At 40.7% G+C, this 19,713-nt stretch overlaps 2 protein-coding genes across 6 annotated transcripts in view; one reads left to right on the top strand and one right to left on the bottom strand.

Annotated features, from left to right (window-relative positions):
• SHISA5 (shisa family member 5) overlaps window positions 1-4,528 on the top strand; it is a 57,444-nt gene extending 52,916 nt beyond the window's left edge. For both annotated transcript variants that reach the window (XM_020796666.3, XM_072989751.2), the window contains one exon: window positions 326-4,528. In XM_020796666.3, coding sequence (XP_020652325.3) covers window positions 326-399 — 74 coding nt within the window. In that variant the 3' untranslated portion in view covers window positions 400-4,528. The remainder of the gene's footprint in view (window positions 1-325) is intronic.
• Window positions 4,529-11,844: 7,316 nt separating this feature from the next.
• Window positions 11,845-17,119, bottom strand: LOC110080645 (three prime repair exonuclease 2). 4 transcript variants are annotated; one of them, XM_020796707.3, is made up of 2 exons: window positions 16,854-17,119; window positions 11,845-13,743 (listed from the first exon to the last, which is right to left on the bottom strand). In XM_020796707.3, the coding sequence occupies exons 1-2, from the start codon at window positions 17,106-17,108 to the stop codon at window positions 12,751-12,753; spliced, it is 1,248 nt and encodes a 415-aa protein (XP_020652366.3). In that variant the 5' UTR covers window positions 17,109-17,119; the 3' UTR covers window positions 11,845-12,750. The 4 variants fall into 4 exon arrangements, with proteins under 4 accessions (XP_020652366.3, XP_020652368.3, XP_020652367.3 ...); XM_020796709.3 differs by having other exon boundaries at window positions 16,866-17,119; XM_020796708.3 differs by having other exon boundaries at window positions 11,845-13,721; window positions 16,854-17,011.
• Between the last annotated feature and the right edge of the window lie 2,594 nt (window positions 17,120-19,713).

Genomic DNA, 19,713 nt, shown 5'->3' with positions numbered 1-19,713 from the left:
AACCATGCTCCTTGGAGCCGTGCAATCCAAGAAATAAGTGTAGCATTATTATTGTTAATATATATGATCTGTTAGCCTCTAGTCTCTGTGTGCCCCTGTGTCACCCTGGTACTGTGTGTTGAAATAATGCTGTACACAAGTCACGTTGCCTTTGGCTAGTGCTTAGGAGACTGTTGGCTTTAAATACATATAGAATAGGATCCTCTTGCCCAGGCTAGTGATTCTTCCAAGAGCATGGCAGGTGGTGCCACATTGAAATAGGCCAGAATATTATGAAATAAGCCTGGAAAAAAGTGTATGTTTAAAGTGTTATCTTGTTTTACAGCTGGTGCTGGAGCTCCCACAACTCAGCCACCTTATAATCCTGCATATATGGATCCTACGAAGCATTCTTATTAAATGGACTGACTTGCGTGTCTCTTTGTAACAGAGTCTTATCACATTACTTTCTTTAAATACCGCTCTTGTCTTTTGCTGGAAAGGTTTGAAAACCCAGACACAACGGGTTCTGCCCATGCCTTCATTACTACAAGGGGTGGGAAAAGCATCCTTGATGTGGATTTGTTTTTCTTTACTTCAGGGAATTAAGCTAGTTGAAAATTGGAAAATAAAATAAAATAGCAAAGGCTGAAGAAACTGCTTTACCACAGGGATCATGGATAAGTTGTACAAATTTTTGATGGTTATTAGAATTGTTATGATGAGGCAAGTAGTAACAAGCATCTTCTGCCATAAATTTGCCAGGAATTGTTACTCTTTAGAAAATGGGAAGAATACATTTCAAAAAAAAAAAATCTAAAATTGGAGATTCTGCTTCCAGTTTACTATTTTGACATGAGATTTATTATATTCATAAATGAGGGAAATACTCTTAGGTTGAATGTTGTTCAGTCTTTAGCAAGAAGTACTGCAAGTTGTTGAATTACATTTCAGTATTTATCCATTGTGCTGCAGTCATATAAGCATTCAGTTCACCTGTAGTTTCTCCATTTTAATTTCAACCTTGCTCATTTTTTCAGTATTTCATAGTATCCGAGAGAGAGAGAGAGAGAGTATCCATGCTACCACTGCATAGGTACTGTTGAACGAGTAATCTTAATTAGTGCAACAGAATGTGAAAGTGACTTAGGTATTTCCAGTAGAAGATAAAGTGTAAATAAGTATTTTTATATTATTTTCATGTTGTGATATGAGAGTTCTGTCTAGTGCTAGCTAGCCAGTGAACGATATCCTCCTTGGGGCTATTATAAGCATTTTAGTCCTGCCCATATTTTGGTTTTCCATTTGTTGTATTCCAGCAAACACTCAGCATTCCACAAGGAATATGTCCTGTTGTCATTGAGCTATTTGGGTGCATGTGTATGGTGACCTTTTTTTTGTTCTGCAACCTTTAGGGTAAACCACCCTCTAGTTTCTTCAGAGGCCTTGGTTTGTTTCTGGACCACCTCAATTTTCTTGTTAGATGAAGGGATTGTATCTCTTGCATTGGGTGCTGTTTCAAAATAGTTGTCTTTTTCTTCATCTACAAGATAATATTGCAGGCTGTTTCTGCCCATTCCCTTGAATTCTTCAGCAAGTAACCATGAACATTAATTGGAGCTCTGTCCTGTAATATTAAAATTATACTTGATACATGCAATGACCTTCATAGAAAATATAGAAACATTAAATGTGCTGTCTCAACAGTTGTGCATGGGAAGAATCTCTGAACAATAATCATATCAGACTTAAAATAACACCTACCCATTAATCAATAATATGTTATTATATTAACTGTAAGTGGGAACCTTGACTAATGGAAAGAATAGAATTGTTCTCATGAAAATAAGCAAATTCTGATGTGTCTGTAAAACTGTAGCTTTGGTTACCGTGGTGCTTGCAGTACTTCAGAATGGGAATGCCAACAAAATTGTATTATGAATGTATGAAACTGGAATTTGCAAAGCAAACTTAAACATTTAGTTTGAAAAAAATGTTTTGCTATCTATGAGTTTAAATACTTCCAAAGCACGCTTTTCATCTGGTTTTAAATGGTTTTCAAGTTCTTTAAAAATCTGTACTTGGATCCATGTATACTGTACTTTGTATAGCACTGTTACTATGTTGTATCATATGGCAGGTAAATGAAATTTTCTTCGTGTAATCTGTGTGATACCATTATACTGTATATAAAGGTAAATGACATGTAGCCTCCTAGGTATTTTTACTCTGCCAGGTCATGCAGTTGTACCACTGAAGTTTGGCAGTAAATCCGTGTTGCTGAAATTTATCAGAAAAACTACAAAAAGGTGTTGTTATCTTAAAGGTTTGGGGGTTTGTTTTTTAGGGTTGCCACTAATATTTGGTGGCAAATTGGGATATCACCTTTTAAAAAGCCACTTGAATTTTGAGCACGATTTGCTGGTAATTTGGGGAGTTGGGCTGGATGTAATCAACAGCCTGTCCCATGTGGTATAAAATTGCTTTTGTTGATTTATGTGTTTACTCAGAAATAAGACACACTGAGTTCATTGTGGTCTATGTACCATGGCACCTTAAATAGATTAACAGGAGTCTGAATTCCATACTTGACATTATAGACATGGAAGTCTGTGCTCAGTTGTGTTTGCTCTCTTTTATTTGTCATAATGATGTCTTACAAAAATCTGAACCATGTTTCTGCACTTAAAATATGTAATTTAGGGTATATAATTGTTTGAGGAAGCCTTTTGTCATCCCGTGTTTTTCTTGTATACATAGATGTACAGTTTTAGATTCTGTTTAGCATGCACAGTTAACACACAAGAAGAGTATGCAAAACAGAAACTGTGCTTTAAAAAAGCCTACATGAAATCAGGAATGCAGTTGGTATGAACTGAGATAGAGACTGGGCTATAGAATAACAGATTTTCCTCATTGTATCTGTCACAAATTGTTTTGTGTTTCATGGGAGTCTAGTCAGAAAATTTAAGAGTTACAGAGCTGTAAAAGGACGCATACCAGGAACATAACACAACTTATCCTCCACTGTGGCAGACTTCTTTCTTGTGGAAGACGATGATGAAAAGGAGGCATATTGTCCTAGTATATCCCTATTTTAAAAGCCAAACATTTTCATAGCACATTGCTTCTATATAGTTGTGAGAGATGGTAGTCTTGGCATTTTTTCTACAGGAATAACTTTTTTTTAAATGCTGTTACTGAGACTTTTGTGAATCCTTTCAAGTCTCTAGAATGTATATTGCATTTTTGTACTTGGGATGTTACTTGTAAAATGACTAAGGCCACAATCCACACTTACCTGAGAATAAGCCCTACTGAGATTTATTTCTGAGTACACACGTATAGGACTGTACTGTAAATTTTGTTGTGTGGGCATCTTTTTTTTCTTATAAAGCTGCAGTACCTTATCTGTACATCTAGGGTATTTAATATAAAGTGAAAAATTTCTAAAATTTAAGGTAGCATATATTTCCATCATATTTGAAATGATAAATGTGGAGAGAAGATCCATGATGGAATCAGATATGGTATTTCTTGTTGACATAGGCATCATGGTATACTAACCTATGCTTTGCTTTCTTGGCATCAAATAGAACTGAACTACCAAATGATTCCCAGAAAAAAAAACTTCATGAAAAGCATCAGTGGAACTTATTTCAGCAAGGTTTAAATTGTACCATTGTACCTGAAACCTTAGCTATACCCCTACACAAAATTACTGCACCGCATAGTTTGCAGAATTACACTGAAATCACTGTGCCCCTGTAATGATCCAGTTGGGTGGTATCTCTTGTGGCCTTCTTACTTACCTTGACTTTGCCCTTCATTTCCAGTTCTATGTAGAGGAATTGAAGACTGGCACCTCTTACAAGTAATGTACCTCATGGCCTATGAAATCATAATTCATATGGATATGATACTTAGGGAGAATAAATATTAATACAGGCCTAATGATAGAACTTCTCTGATAGGATTTGCTTTTTTATAGAAGATTTTTTTTCCTCTTGGCAGTCCTACTGTTACATATGAGATGTGTTTAGAGCAATGGTGTTTATATGCAAGTATAAGCAGGAAGGATGGTGACTAGTTACAAATTCTTCATGTGTCTGCTATATATAGCAATTCAGAATGTCAGTTATCTCCTAAACCAATTCCATGGTTTGCCCTATGGTCACTTCAGAAATGGAGAAATTACTGATACAGTTCAGTTTTTATATGTTTGTCCAAAAACAGTCACATCCCTCATGACAAGATATAATGGCTACTTTATTGAAAAACAAAAGAAATCTAATTTTGGATTTAAATTGTAGATGTTCCGTTTTTATTTTTGTATTGTGAACATTGGAAGTGCCTTTTACAGACTTTTCTAACTGCATTAGTAATAGAATCAGTGTTCTCATTTCCACGTACCATGCAATTTCAGTTGACTGTGTTGGCTTTGTTTTTTTGATAATTCTGCTTTGTATACTGTTGCTCATAGTTAAAAAAGATTTATCCAAAAGTACTGGTATGTTTGCAGCTCTTTGTAATAAAACATTAAAATGCACACTCATTTTATGTGATCAGTTGAATTATATCAAAATTAAAACAATGTTTATGTTATTGTACATAACAGACATTAGTCCTGGCCAAAAGAAAGTTGATTCCATAAATTGCAGTGGGACTCTAAGGCTTTTCTAGATTAGAGCTTTGGACATGCAGTTGGTGGTGACAGAGTCTTAAGATCAATACCTGCTAGTATTAGGCATTAATGGCCCTTCCTCCATACATTGTAAATGTGGTCTTACTTGTCACTAAAACCACCAGCTTTAAAGTTTTAAAACACTTTCCATGAACTAAGTTTTCAGCACACTTAATAAAACTGGAAGGCATTAGTTTCTTCATGTGCTGAGAACAGCTGTATCTTTCTAAATACTGAATGGCATCTGGTTCATGCATTGCTACATATTTTTAAATCTATTCAAGATACACTATTAAAACTCTGGAGATCTGGTGCATAGTTTATGTCATGCAAAGCTCAAGTATTCTCATGGCTATGTCCTTCCATGCTACTTATTTTCTAATGAGACAACTGGGATTTGGAATGTCTTAATGATGGAGCCATAATAATGGAGAGATTGATATTGAAGTGTTTTACAAGTAAAATGAGCCCCAAAATTCTGGTGATATTGGGCAGAATCCAGTACTGTCACTGTGATAATGGAGCTATTTCTGTAAGAGGTAGGAGGTAATTCTGCACACCACCACCATGGGATTTCCCATAAATTGTCTATCACCTACATGTAGAGATCTACTTTAGTGTGTTGGTTTGACTTACATTTAGTAAGCAAGTCTTTAAAGAGAGTCGTTTAAGTTTATGTGGCATGTAAATAATCTGTAAATATTTTCCAGACGTTTAAGGAGAAAAAATTCAAGCTGTTAAAACATTAATTCCAGAAGGCCTGAAAAGCCACATGTATAAATAAACAGATTTTACTGAGGTTGTCCCCTGGAGAAAGTTCCTTATAATTTTTATGCCCCCAAATATCTGGTATTCTGTCCATTCCAGCTGCCCAGTTTATCATGTGTCATTGAAAATACTACCAGTTACAGATTATTTTCATGAAATAATTTATCAAAGTGGGGAAAAAATTACCTGACAACATTGTCTGCAAATGAGCTGTGGACATTTTAGTGTGATTGCTGAAATGCCAGAAAACTAAAAATTATCACAAGAACTTCAAAGAAACCAAAAGAGCTGCTGTTTCTTTTCCTCTGGAAAGATACCTTCATAATTTTTAATAAGGTGACATCCAGAGAGCACTGTGCTGTGAGCTGCTCACCTTCTTGGGGTTTTGAAGACACCGAATCTGGACCGACTGCATAGTTATCACTGATGATTCAATGACTTCTCTTGTGAAAAGATAGGACAGCCATGTTCTCTAACATTGCACCACCAACAGCTGGAGGAAGATATGCTTCTCTTCATTGTGAAAAATACAGATTTCCAAATATTTTGAAGGAGAAGAGTGCATCTTTCTATATGGCTGGAAAGATTAGATTCTGTGGTTTCCCCTTTCCTTTCTTCACACTTGAGTAAACAACAGCAATTTGCAGAGGCAGATACGGGTAGACCTGCTGAAAACATTACATCAGTGCAGAGGTGGTGGTGGGGTGATGGGACGTCTAACCTTTTTCCTGCCACCTGCTTTTCCCCTACACATTTCTTCTCCTCAACTACTATTCTAGATGAAGATCCAAGGATGAACTGTATTTACTTCACAAACTTGGATCTCGAACTCAATAGAAGAAAAAGACAGGAAGAAATGCCATGGAAAATCTTCACTCCATTGCCAGTTATGTTCTCCTGCAGATGTTTTGCAATGGAGAAACAGCTGGTGGGTGAATGTTATGAGTGGTGGTTTTGTGATGTACAATTTTATTTTCTCATCACTGGCATGCCAGTAAAGAGGCGGCACCGGCAGCGGAATCGTGAGTAGTCATTTTCTGTACATTTTCTCTTGTTTTCTTCTGACTTTTGGAAAAATGTGTTATGGAAAAAAGATTGGCTAGCTATACAATTGTCTCTTCGTTGTGGACAACAGAAACACTCTGGCTGGAACCATTGTTTCTATTGTTTGATCCAGCACAGAATTACCAAGGACAATGGCCAGAAATCTACTGAGACCAATGATGTGTTTCCACTACAGCCAGTGACAATTTGGAGTGGCTGCAGGTGTGAGAAATGTGTTGCAGAGTTTTGAATGTTTAAATTCTTCTAGCTATGCAGCAGAAGTGAAAGGATTCACAAAACAGAATAGCTCCAAATTCCTCAGATTAGTCCATCCATTTTCTCTTTAACTGGCACTTACAGTCTCAATAACTGAGAGATTTGTAAGAGAAAGAATAAAATGTTTCAATTACTTATAGTTGAACAGCTTAAACAGCAAATGAACAAACATTATTGTATTGCCTTCAACAAGACTTCAAAAGACTTTAAAGCAAAACAAAAGCAATATATATCACCCCTTATAGCTCGTTCTGGGTGGTTTGCAATTTTCATTATGCAGGCTATACATTGGTCTCCCAGTAAGCTGGGTACTCAGTTTACCAACCTCAGAAGGATGGAAGGTTGAGTCAACCCTGAGCAGCTACCTGAGCCCGGGAATAAAACCAGGTCATGAGCAGAATCTTCACTGCTGTACCGTAGTTTAACAATTGTGCCATGAGACTCAATTCAGAGGCAGTGAAGGGACGATTGGCAGTCACCCCAGACCAGAAGGATCCCTCCCAGTCAAACCTACTGAAGGCGATGTTGCAAAAACTTCAAGTGAGGGATAGGATTTTTTTAAAAGCTTGGCAAACTTGTGGTGCTGGAGGAGACTCTTGAGAGTCCCCTGGACTGCAAGGAGAACAAACCTATCAATTCTGAAAGAAATCAACCCTGAGTGCTCACTGGAAGGACAGATCCATGAGAAGAGAAGACTCCCTGGAATAGACCCTGATTTGGGGAAAATGTGAAGGCAAGAGGAGAAGGGGACGGCAGAGGACGAGACGGTTGGACAGTGTCATCAAAGCTGCCAACATGACTTTGACCCAACTCCAGGAGGCAGTGGAAGACAGGAGGGCCTGGCGTGCTCTGGTCCATGGGGTCACGAAGAGTCGGACACGACTTAACGACTAAATAACAACAAAACTTGTCATGATTCGGAAACAGGTAAAATTAGAAAACTAGGATATTTGCATTGTACTTTGTGGCTCTTGGTAGGCCTTGTTTTCTCAAGTGAGAAAGTGCCTTGTAGAAATGCGGGTTTAGAAGGACAAATGCTTTCTGCTTACTTATTCCTATGTGGTGGGAGGCAAATCTTTGTTCAGGAATTCTATTGAAAATGTTTGGTAAGCATAAGATACGAAGGATACCCAGTGTGGTGTAGTAGAGTGGCTGACTAGGACTCAGGAGGGCTAGATTTAAATCCCTGCTCAGTCATGGAAACTCACTGGTCGTGTGGAGCTGGTAATATCTCACTTACTCTGAAGGCCCTATTAAGGTCAGTATAAGTCGGTTCTGACTTTATGACACACAGACTGGTGTAGTGGGGGGTTCTCCCACCCTACTGCTGTGCCCCACCCCACCAACGCATTCCATCACAAAGCTGGCACTTGACTCGTGCCCCCCAATACCTGCCTTGCCCTGTATGCTGGCAACCCACCCACTACACCACTGGGCATATAACAAATCAGATGTTACCCATTAGTGCATCTTGGGCAACTCTTTCCTTGCATTGTTGTCTGCCTGTATAGATTCTAAAAGCCATTACTGTATCTACCATAAGGTTTTGATTCTATTACTGGCAGCAGCTCACATGGATATTGTGAAACACTGGAAAGCTAGCTCCAGTTGCACAGTCCAGAGTTATACAGTCCAGGGCTGACCTGACAGAATCTGGCAGAGACACTGGCATATCCCACCAAGGGCCAGGGCCATTTCAGGACAACTTCACTTAAAATGGCTGTCGTTCTGTGATATGTGAACAATGAGGAGCCACCAATAATCCAGAACTCATTTTAGAAAAAAGTGTTGTCATAGATGTTTCAGTGTACATAAGGGAAACAAATTGCTGGCTTACCGTAAACTACGACAGCTGGGACTTTAAATGTCAGAAGAATGAAACAAAGGAAGTTCATAATTGTAAATAAATAAACTGCAAATAAACCGTAAAGAAAGAAATGGGATGCACGAACTGAAACAGACTGGAATAGAATGTTATCAATTTCAGCCATTCTCAGTGGAGGCCACACAGCCCCCCTGGGGGCCCCTGACAGGTCTGAAGCAAGCCACAGACTGGAAACAATTCTTCAAACATCATCTTATAAGGATCATTATGCAACTTATAAAAATTCTGATTTGGCCCATAATTCTTTCATATTGTATTTATGACCTGGGCCAAAAAAAGGTTGAGAATGGCTGAATTAGATCATCAGAAAGTGTTTTACTCTGAAAGTCATGTACTCAAAAGAAACGAGGTGGCTCTAAAAGCAAAGTATAACATAGCACAAGCAGTGTACCACAAGCATATATGACTAATAACAATAACTGCACGCCATCAAGTTGATTCCAACTCATGGCAACCCTTTCCAAGGTTTTCTATGTAGAGAATACTCAGAAGTGGTTTACCATTCCCTTATTTGGGGGCGCCCTGGGACTATGCAGCTTGCCTATGGCTACAAAGGATGCTTCTCTGTAGGCACAGTGGGGAATCAAACTACCAGCTTCTAGCTCCGCAGCCAGATACCTAAACCATTTAGCTATCTGACAAGCATAACATTACAATGCAAATCAGTTCTTTATGTGATTTTACAATTTTTCAAGAATTCTTCAAGAATCTAAAATTACAGTGGTGCCCCGCATAGCGACGATAATCCGTGCAGCAAAAATTGTCGCTATGCGGATTCATCGCTATGCAAAATTAAAAAGCCCATAGGAATGCATTGAAACCCCTTCAATGCGTTCCTATGGGCTTAAAACTTACCTTTTAAGCGAAAATCCTCCATACAGTGGCCATTTTAGCTGCCGGGTAAGTGAGGAATCTGTCCCTGTTTTACGGGGCGGCCATTTTGGAGCCGCCGATCAGCTGGGGAAAAATCATCACTATGCGAAAATTGGTAAGCGAAACAGCTTACCGATCATCGCAAAGCGATTTCTCCCCCATAGGAAACATTGTTATGCGATCGCAAAAGCGATCGCAAATTCTTCATCGCTATGTGGATTTGTCGTTAAACGGAGCGCTCATTATGTGAGGCACCACTGTATATTTTGGCACTAGTATTGTTTTATTGTGCTTTTTAAGTTTTACTCCATTTTTAATATTAACTATTCATTGTTTCTAACATTCATATTTTGTTCCTTGTCCTGTTTTGGTAGAAAGAATACAGCTTCTCCATCTTCTGCTTTCATTTATATAGTCTATCTGATCTGTGTACTGGCCATCAGATGACTCCATGTGTATAGTTGCTTGTACAATTCCTTCAAACATGAAGTTTGCTGCCTTTACAGAATTCTGTGTGCCACTATCCTTGCTTCCTTTCGAGTTTCCATACAAAATCTTCCAATGATGTTTGATTCTGCTATATTTCCTGCTTTTAATTTCTGTAATTATCAGCCCATCCTGTTTGGTGTGTAATTAATTTTTCAAATTAATTACACACACCAAAGCTTAAGCTTTCAATTTCTTCTTCTTCACTATCTGTAATAAAAACATAGATTTGAATAATAGCTACCTTGATAACCTTTCAATGAAGTCTGATCAGTATCAATTGGCCATATATGGTTATATACAGTATTTAAAAAATACATGCCTAAAGCAATTGAACAGACATGGAATCACCAGATGGCCACCTTTGCCCTTTCTTTTTTAACATTCATCAGGAGTCGCTTCGCTGCTTTCTTTCAGTAATATAGGACTATCTGCATACCTTAATCAATCAATGCTTCTTCCACCAATTGTCACTCCTCCTCATTTGAGTGTAACCCAAACTGCTACAAGAGCCTAGCCTCCTAAGGGTATACCATATTTTTCCGTGTATAAAACAACACTTTTTTCCTTAAATAATTGAGAAAATGTTTTGCCAAGGCAGGGTGGTTAGCAAAAAGGGAGCCCTTTGATCCTTGCTTTTTCTAATTTGGGGTTAGAAAAGGGGGGTGTTGTCTTATACTTTAGGTTGTCTTATAAACAGAAAAATACAGTACTGTACATATATTGTATTCTCGAAGGCTTTCACGGCTGGGTACATATATTGCTCTCGACTTTCCTGACACACTCAACCTGTCCAGCCCCATCATGTTAAGGTCTGCATCCAGGAGAGCATGCTTAGTTAACCCCATCTCCCAAGATGACTTCCACTGAATGTGTTCTGAAGCATTTTCCAAGCCCATAAGGATTTCAGTATATTGAGGGTTCACAGTAGGGTTATGGTTAGAGTTACCTTTGTATTTACCTTTGCATTTCTTGACCCCAGTGGGAATTCCAATGTCCTCATGAATACAGTGGTGCCTCACACAACGATGTTAATTGGTTCCAAAAAAATCAACGTTGTGTGAAACATCGTTCTGTGAAACACCATTTCTCATAGGAATGCATTGAAAACCGGTTAATCCGTTCCAATTGGAATGGATTGCCATCGTTCAGTGAAAATCCCCATAGGAAACATCGTTGAGTGAAACAATGTTTCCTATATTGGAATGTATTGAAGCCGACTCAATACATTTCAATGCCTTTGCGAAGTCCTTTTTCGCTTCTGTAAAAGTGTCTTACAATGTTTGGACGCTGTTTTAAATGATTGCAATGGTTAGTCCACCTCCTGAAACCTATGCAAACTGATTTTGGTGTTGTTCTGACACTTCGTTAATTTATGATGATTTTTTGTTTTTTCCATTGGAAACCATTAGACAGACCATCCAATGGTTTCCAATGGAGAAAATTCAAAAAATCATCATAAATTAACGAAGTGTCAGAACAACACCAAAATCAGTCTGCATAGGTTTCAGGAGGTGGACTAACCATTGCAATCATTTAAAACAGCGTCCAAACATTGTAAGACACTTTTACAGGAGCAAAAAGGGAGATCGTTGTGTGAAAATCCCCCATAGGAAACATCGCTGTGTGAGGCAGCAAATTTAACACAAAAAGGCATCGTTGTGTGAATTCATCGTTGTGTGAGGCACTCGTTGTGCGAGGCACCACTGTACTGAGAACCAGAGTACATCAATTTTGCTTCCTAGCATTGTCGTTCACAAAACAAAACAAAATCAGCATGGCACTTTTTGTTTGTTTGTTCCAATACATTACACTGTTGAGGAAGGAAAAAATTAGTCTGATAACAAGATTTAGGCAGTATTTTTAATTATGTAAATTTTGTAATTAATTATGTAATTTTAATTAATTTTAAAATGTACATGGCAAATAGATCAAACTTGGAGACATTGGTAACATTTCTGGCACCAATGTCACAGAATGCCTCCATTGCAGGTGCAGCACTGCAAAGATTCTGCAACAAAACAGTGTGTGGTTGCTTCTGTTTCTCCTGGTGAACTGCACTGGTGTAGTGGAGTCAGCTCTGCAAGAGCCAAAACCTGGGGACTTGGTGATTAGCAGGAACTACAACATCATCAGCCATCCCTGCCAGGCTTTCATGGTTCCTCTGAGCTAAACTGTAATTTTCAACACTAGTTGGTACAGAAAAGGGTTTTTCCCTGGTCTAGCATATTGTAAGCTATTCCTGCTTGATGCAAAACATTTTGAGGCTGGTGTAGTTTTGAAATCACAGATTTGCTATTTAGTTTTTGATACAGATTGAGCTGACTGCTTACATTTTTCAACTCACTTTATGAAGTCAAAGGGCAAGCTAAGGGGACTTACAATAAGCACCTGTGCTTTTAAACTTTTTACTGGCCTGTTCACTGTAATAACCTATCCTTTGCTTTACTAGTCCTGGTGTTGTGCTGCCTGCTTCGTACAAATGCCAGCGTATTCCAGACCTTACATTTTCTACAGATTTTCATTTTTCTATTTTTACATTCTGCTTTTTGATATTTGTATTGATTAGTTAACAAAAATTAGGCAAAATCCACTACCTTTACAATGCCAGTTAAAGAAAAAAACCTGTCAGAATCATGAGTTAAATTCAAATACATACATACAACAGAACTGTGAGTCAATTATATAAGAATGAACGCTGAAAAAAATATGATTTTGCAGCTTTTAACTTCCTGTGCAACTGTATCTTCCTAGATCACACAGGAGTTTTGAGTGCAATCCACGTAACTATTATTAACCCAAGAAACAAAAGCAACACATTCTTAATTTCATCAGGAAGGTCAGTAATTTTGTTGTGGAGTGGGATAAATTTACTATCCACTAGTTTAGTATCACCAGAATTGAATGAACTGATTGTTACTCCTCTTTGCTGCGGCTGCATCTGTAAGGAACTGGGAAGTATTTGGGGAAAGGAAGTGTACTTCTCGTTTTCTTCATACATGGCTCTAATAGTATTAAAAGGCCTTGCGTTTGAATCCATCCAACATATAAGATCTGTGGCACATTGCTGAAAGACACTTATGAGTGTCATGACATCTCCTTCTGCGCTGTGACTGTTCAGAGGATAGACGTTGTAGAACCTATAATATAAATCACGAAGGCTATATTTTTTCTTGCTGCGCAATGGGCTAGCTTGGTACAGAAGCTGGTGAAGTTGGTTGTTCTTGCTGTCCAGAGCCTTCATAGCTTTCAGAGTGTCCGCACAATAGATGTCATCAAGGCCTGAGATACCCAGGGCAGAGAGTTCAACTTTCAGCAAAGGGAAGTCATAACCACAGCCATTGTGTGCTACCAAACAGATTGGCGGGGACTGCCGATTGAAAAAGGCTGTAATCATGTGCAAAACATGTATGTTGAAGCTTTGCTTTTTGTTCCAGGCAAGCTCTTCATTACTCAGTCCTGTAATGGAACTTGCTGCTGGGGTGAAGGGCTTACCTGGATTAATGCAGAAACATAGCTTATCTACTAAACGAGGGAAGAGAGGCATTCGTTTAGAATCAAGGTTGTCGTACTGAGGATTCTCGAAAGCATGTCTAGCCACAGCAAAGAGGCACAGTTCTGTGATTTTAGGTCGCGAGGGTGGTAAACCAGTTGCCTCTAGGTCCAGAAAGACAAACGTCTCTATTGGTCTGGAGGGAGACTCAGAAGCAGCACACATGTTGAGGCCTAGGTGAAAGAACAATGAAAACTGTAAAAAATGCAGAGAGCATCCATCAAAAGCAGATTCTCAATCCTACTCACTAATATGACTGATAACAAAAATATGTGACATTAATAATTAGAAGTAGGATTAAAAAATACATAGGACAGAAGCATAGCTCCGAACATGTTTGCCCCTTTTAACACCAGCTCTCTACTCTCATATATACATCTTCAATATACTGTCAAAACATGAGGGGGAGGAATCTGAAGGATAAAATATTGTGGCACTTTAAAAGACTGAAGTGGGAGCCTTCAGGGATCAAAATCTACTTCTTCAAACAGAACAAAGGGAAAAAAACACAAGTTCTCATCCCCGCCTCCTTTATTTTGCCAACAAACTGAGACAGACTAATATTTCTCTGGAAACTGCTAAATGCATATACCTTCAGCCACTTTCCAGCTGCTTTAAGCATGCCATACACATGATAAGAGGAAACTCTTTTAGAATGAGTGATTTATTCCACTCATTAGTGTCTGCAGGGATTAGCAGCAGCTCTCCAGGTTTGCAGAAAGTACTCTGTCCCAATTCTGTCTGTCACCACAAACTACACAATCTTTGCCGAGAAGATATATGGCAATTGGATGGGAAGATAATACCACAATCTCTCTTTACTCTCCGTAATTGTGGTATGAGGTCTCTGTCCCCACTGTTTTATGGATATCGCCCACAACCAATTTCTTGCAGTACGATCCCTTCCTTCTGTGTAGGAAGCTGCATTTACATTAACTATGTGATAAATGCATCCAACGATCTTGTGTGTACACACAGCAACACTGACAGTAAAGGAGGCGGCACCCCTCTTCAGTCAGGATATTTGGCACTCTTGAAGTGCATGAAGACCAAATATTGCTGCTACATTTGTAAGAGAGGCAGCAATATTCTTAGAATTTCACGTACGATGTAGCAGAAAATACATTTCTTCAAACTATAAATCCACATAGCTGTTCAAACTATGCTGGACTCTGACAGAGATAAGCTTGACCACAGGTCAAGGGAGAATTTTAGATACCCCTGCGAGTACAGAAGAATGTGGCATGGGCGCTCCACCCACTTGAAGGGCACCCAATTGAGGAACTGGTGACAACAAAGAGCCGGGACCTGCTGTCAGTATGAAAGAAACCACTATGTGAACGCAACCAAACGTACATTGCTTCCCCACAAAAGTGGCTCCCTGAGGGTACAGAAAACATGTTGTCAAGCTACTTCCACAGCAGTGATCTTTGAGTTGGCCATACTAGATAGATGAGGATCATAGAATGATGGAGCTGGAAGGAGTTATCGAGTCCAACCCTTTGCTCAGTGCAGGAATCTGTATACCTGACAGATGATTGTCTAATTTTCTCTTGAATGCCTTCAGCAATGGAGTGCTCCCCACATCTCGAGGTAATAGGTTCCATTGTTGTACTGTTCTAACAGTTAATAACTTTTTGCTGATATTCAGTTGAGATCTGGCTTCCTGTAACTTGAGCCCATTATTAAGTGCCCTGCACTCTGGGATGACCAAGAAGAGATCCTGCCCCTCCATATATAGATAACCTGTCAAGTATTTGAAGAGTACTATCCCATCTTCCCTCAGTCTTCTTTTCTCAAGGCTAAACACGCCCGGTTCTTCCCAACTTTCCTCACAGGGTTTTGTTTCTTGTCCCCCCCCCCCCATCATCCCTGTTCTGGGAGTTGTAATTTTAAAAGAAAGAAAAAAGTGCCTTCTCTACATTTCAGAGATAGGGAGAGCATGCGTGTGTTGCCAGCGCCATAACCAGCCATTTGGGCATCTTGGTTAAGAGCGGCACCGTCTCCCCTCCACTTCATCCAAGGTATGGTTGTGAAGGAGGAGGAGAATGTCGTGTGTCTCCAAAAGAAAAAAAAAGTTATACTTAAAAAGGGGGGGGGAGAGAGAGAAAGGAAAGTGAATAGGGCTTGGACGTTTTGCTGGTTATCTTCCTACCACTCGTCAGCAAACTCTGCCTTTTGATTTCAGCACCCTATGAAATGGGGTGCCCTGGGGCAAGGCCCACAGTTGCTCCAACCTCGTTACATCACGCAAGTATATCTAAAAAGCCACTTCGCCGTCCCATCCTGGGGTAAGCAGGATTTTACCACACCGTGGGCCCCTGTCTCTTATGACCTCGCCTTACGGAGTGGGCGGGAAGGCCGGCCGCTCCCTCAGAGAAAACAAAGACGGAGTTTTCCCCCCCTTAGGGGGGAAGGGGAAGATATGGAGGCAGTGTCAAATTTTATCTTCCTGGGCTCCATGATCACTGCAGATGGAGACAGCAGCCCTGAAATTAAAAGGCGCCTTCTTCTTGGGAGGAAAGCGATGACAAATCTTGACAGTATCTTGAAAAGCAGAGACATCACCTTGCCAACAAAAGTCCGAATAGTCAAAGCTATGGTTTTTTCTGTCGTGATGTATGGAAGTGAGAGCTGGACCATAAAGAAAGCAGACCGCCGAAGAATTGATGCCTTTGAATTGTGGTGCTGGAGGAGGCTCTTGAGAATCCCCTGGACTGCAAGGAGAACAAACCTATCAGTTCTAAAGGAAATCAACCCTGAATGCTCACTTGAAGGACAGATCCTGAAGCTGAGGCTCCAGTACTTTGGCCATCTCATGAGAAGAAAAGAGTCCTTGGAAAAAACCTTGATGTTAGGAAGGTGTGATGGCAAGAGGAGAAGGGGACGACCGAGGATGAGATGGCTGGACAGTGTCTGCGAAGCAACCAACATGAACCTGACACAACTCCGGGAGGCAGTAGAAAACAGGAGGGCCTGGCGTGCTCTGGTCCATGGGGTCACGAAGAGTCGGACACGACTAAACACACAGGGCTGCCTCCCTCCTCGCCCTCCAAGCCGGAGCCCGCCTCCTCCGGCTGGGCGCTGCCCGGAGAGTGGAAACAAGGCCGGCTCTCTGGGCTCCCTTCCCTTTCCCAGACGGCCGAAAGCCGAGGCGGCGACGCGCTGCCCCAGCAGAAGGCTGGAGGCCGGCGATCCTGTGCCCGCTTCGAGGCGCCCTCTTCTCTTTGCCTGGGCAAAAAAAAAAAAGAAGCGGGCTGGGCGCGGGGGGGGGGGAGACGGCGGGATTAGGACCTTTTACTCACCCACTCCCTTACTTTCTGTGGCCCCAGGCGGGGGAAAAGCACGAGCAGAGATGTGCGCCCAAGGGCCCAGCGACTCCCGCGACTCCCAGGCGTCTTTCTAGCGAGGGCTCGGGTTCCCGCTCTTCTCTCCTCCTCCTCCTCCTCACTAGACCCGGAGTGCTGCAGCCGTGTGGATGCGGGTGTGTTCGTTTCTCTCACCCGCCCAGCCAGCCGCTCCCTCCGGCTGTTCAGCTCGCTCGCTTCTTGTTTCTGCATCTGCAGTTCGGCATTGGGTCGAGCCACGCCGGCTTCTCCAGGAGGAAATCGAAAGCGTAGCCCCACCGCGCCCAGGCAAAGCCGGATCGCGCCCCGTTGGCCGGGTCATCGCTTGGAAATGCGCGGTGCGCCTTAGAGTAATGCTGGGAGACGCCTCAGAAAGAGGCATCGGCAACAGTAGAAGCTCCTGCCGGTTCCGACACGTCGTTGACGCTCGAATTTTATGTAGAATTTTTTTTAGACTTAATGAATACGAGCGATATTTCAATGTGTTGCTCTCTTTGGCATGTCACAGGAAAGCCCAGAAAACGACAACGATGGAGTTCTCCGTCGCGCACAGTACAAAACAGTGTATAGATTAAGCTAAATCTTGATTCATAAAGCAGTACAGTAGAAGCAACTGTCCAACCGCCTTAATATAAGCAGCCACAGCTGTGTTGATTTTTAATGTCTATACTTTTAGACACAGGACGGAAAACATCTTTCAAGTTGATGGAGGCAGGGCACTAGCTAATGTAAGAGATAGACCTAGCCAGAATGTATGGTGCATACGTGGCACTGCATTTGATATTTAAGCCACACACTTGAAATCAGTGGGCAAATCTGAAACACAGGCACCCAAAGCGAGTCCAAAATTGTGGAGTCTCAAATGCATAACTTCAGTTTACTGAGGGATCGGTTTTTTTGAACCTAATGCATCTTAATTGCCCGTTCAGTACTTTGTACAGTATTACAATAAAGAGATCCTGGAAGAATCCACACATCCCTCATTGCAATGACGGCAGTGCATATAAGAGTGCCATTGATTTCAAAGTGTTAATGATGACATATAAAGTCCTAAACTGTTTATTTAGGACCTCGATATCTAGCAGAACGCCTCCTCCCACCTAGATCTACCCAAATCACTCATTCTAGGCAGGAAGGGTGGCTGAGGGGCCTGACGCTGAGAGAGGCCCGGAAAGAAAGAACTAGAAACCGGGCCTTCTCGGCAGTGGCTCCTCGACTTTGGAACAGCCTGCCGTCAGAGATCTGCCTGGCACCCTGGCTGGGTGTTTTTAAGAGCCAATTAAAGACTTGGCTCTTTAGGCAGGCCTTCCCTCCTGTCAAAACTTGACTTTTATTTCTTACTTAGTCTTTTGTTTATATTTTCCCATCATGATTAATACTTTATTGTCGATTTAATTGTTGTTTTAACTGTTTTATGAATAATTTCATTGCAAGCCACCCTGAGTAGACATTGTCTAGAAGGGCGGGATAAAAATACAGTATAATAAATAAAATAAATAAGCTACATTGCAGCTTGATTCGCAGTCTCTTTTATATTTGGTATAGGTGATCACATAAAGCTTTTGAGTTGTTTCAGTGTCCCCACTGGCTCTCAATCTGATGCAATTTGATACATGCCCTTCCTTTGATACCACCCACTTGCTAATTTCCTGGGTCTTCCTTCTCCTCCTCCTCCTCCTCCTCCTCTCTTTTGCAGAAGTGAACTAGTGCTAAACTTAGTTGTTTGTTTTTAAAAACATTTTTAAAAATACTTTGTCAGGACCAGAGAAAAGATTGTGGGGCTGGGTATTCCCACTGTCCCACGACATCACACCCTAGCTTAAGATGTCACCCTAACAACATCCGAGGTCACACACATACCCCATCCTTTTGTAGAATGAAACAAATAATCACACAGAGAGAACAGTTTGAATAATCCATGCCTTTAAAAAAGTAGAAGTCCCTAGAGGTGGGGGGGGACTTTAGGTTAGAAAGAAAAATGGTCTGGGCTGATTCACACTGGCTTTTGTATTGTGTAATAACTGAAAAATGGTTCAAATTCACCCATGTTAATTGTAGACCAAATCCCAAAGTAACTTCGTTACCAATGTAACTGTAGTGAAAGAACAGGGAAACCTGAGTGTGTGTGTGTGTGTGTGTGTGTGTGTGTACCAGATGATCTCATAGTCCATGTTAATTTTTAAAAAATCTTGAAATCCACAGGTTAAAGGAGGGATAATAGTGGTTTATTTGTATAACTTACATACCTAGTGCACATCTCAATATATCTGGATTTCACTTATCTGCGCATGCATGTTCTGAGCCTTACTTCCAGATTCAACAGCATTTAATTTGGGAGGATTAACTCCAACAGGAGAAAAATCTTCTGAATTTGGAATTAGACAGTGTTAACATTTAACACTGGGGTATAATCAATGGCAATAAAATTCGCGAAGGCTTTCACGGCCGGGATCTGATGGTTGTTGTGGGTTTTTTGGGCTCTTTGGCCATGTTCTGAAGGTTGTTCTTACTAACGTTTCGCCAGTCTCTGTGGCCGGCATCTTCAGAGAGACCAGAGCCAAAGTGCCCGAAAAACCCACAACCACCAATGGCAATAAAAGTTTACATGCAATGAGGTGGGGAGGGGGAAGGAGGGCAAAAAACTGGATGAATAAAATAACTAAGAATGTAATGGGAATTTTTTGGCATCATTGCCTTTATACCAACACTGACAATTTGACACAGCTGATCAGGAAAAGGACCACCATGATTTGGAATGAATTCCTTAACAGTAATAGCAGCAGTATGATGTGGATGCAGTACCTCTCGTAGGAAGAGG

The sequence above is a fragment of the Pogona vitticeps genome, chromosome 2 (genome assembly GCF_051106095.1).
Source record: "Pogona vitticeps strain Pit_001003342236 chromosome 2, PviZW2.1, whole genome shotgun sequence".
Lineage (NCBI taxonomy): Eukaryota > Metazoa > Chordata > Lepidosauria > Squamata > Agamidae > Pogona > Pogona vitticeps.
The sequence above is the reverse complement of the archived record's forward strand: the minus strand, read 5'-3'. Positions and strand labels throughout refer to the sequence as shown.

What these genes read in the sequence shown, in the direction of transcription:
- LOC110080645 (XM_020796707.3), bottom strand. Translation starts at nt 17,108, where the DNA reads ATGCAGAAACAAGAAGCGAGCGAGCTGAACAGCCGGAGGGAGCGGCTG. An exon ending in CACAGAAAGTAAGGGAGTGG is followed by an intron (nt 13,744 to 16,853) that starts GTGAGTAAAAGG and finishes CATTTTTTACAG; the next exon opens with TTTTCATTGTTCTTTCACCT.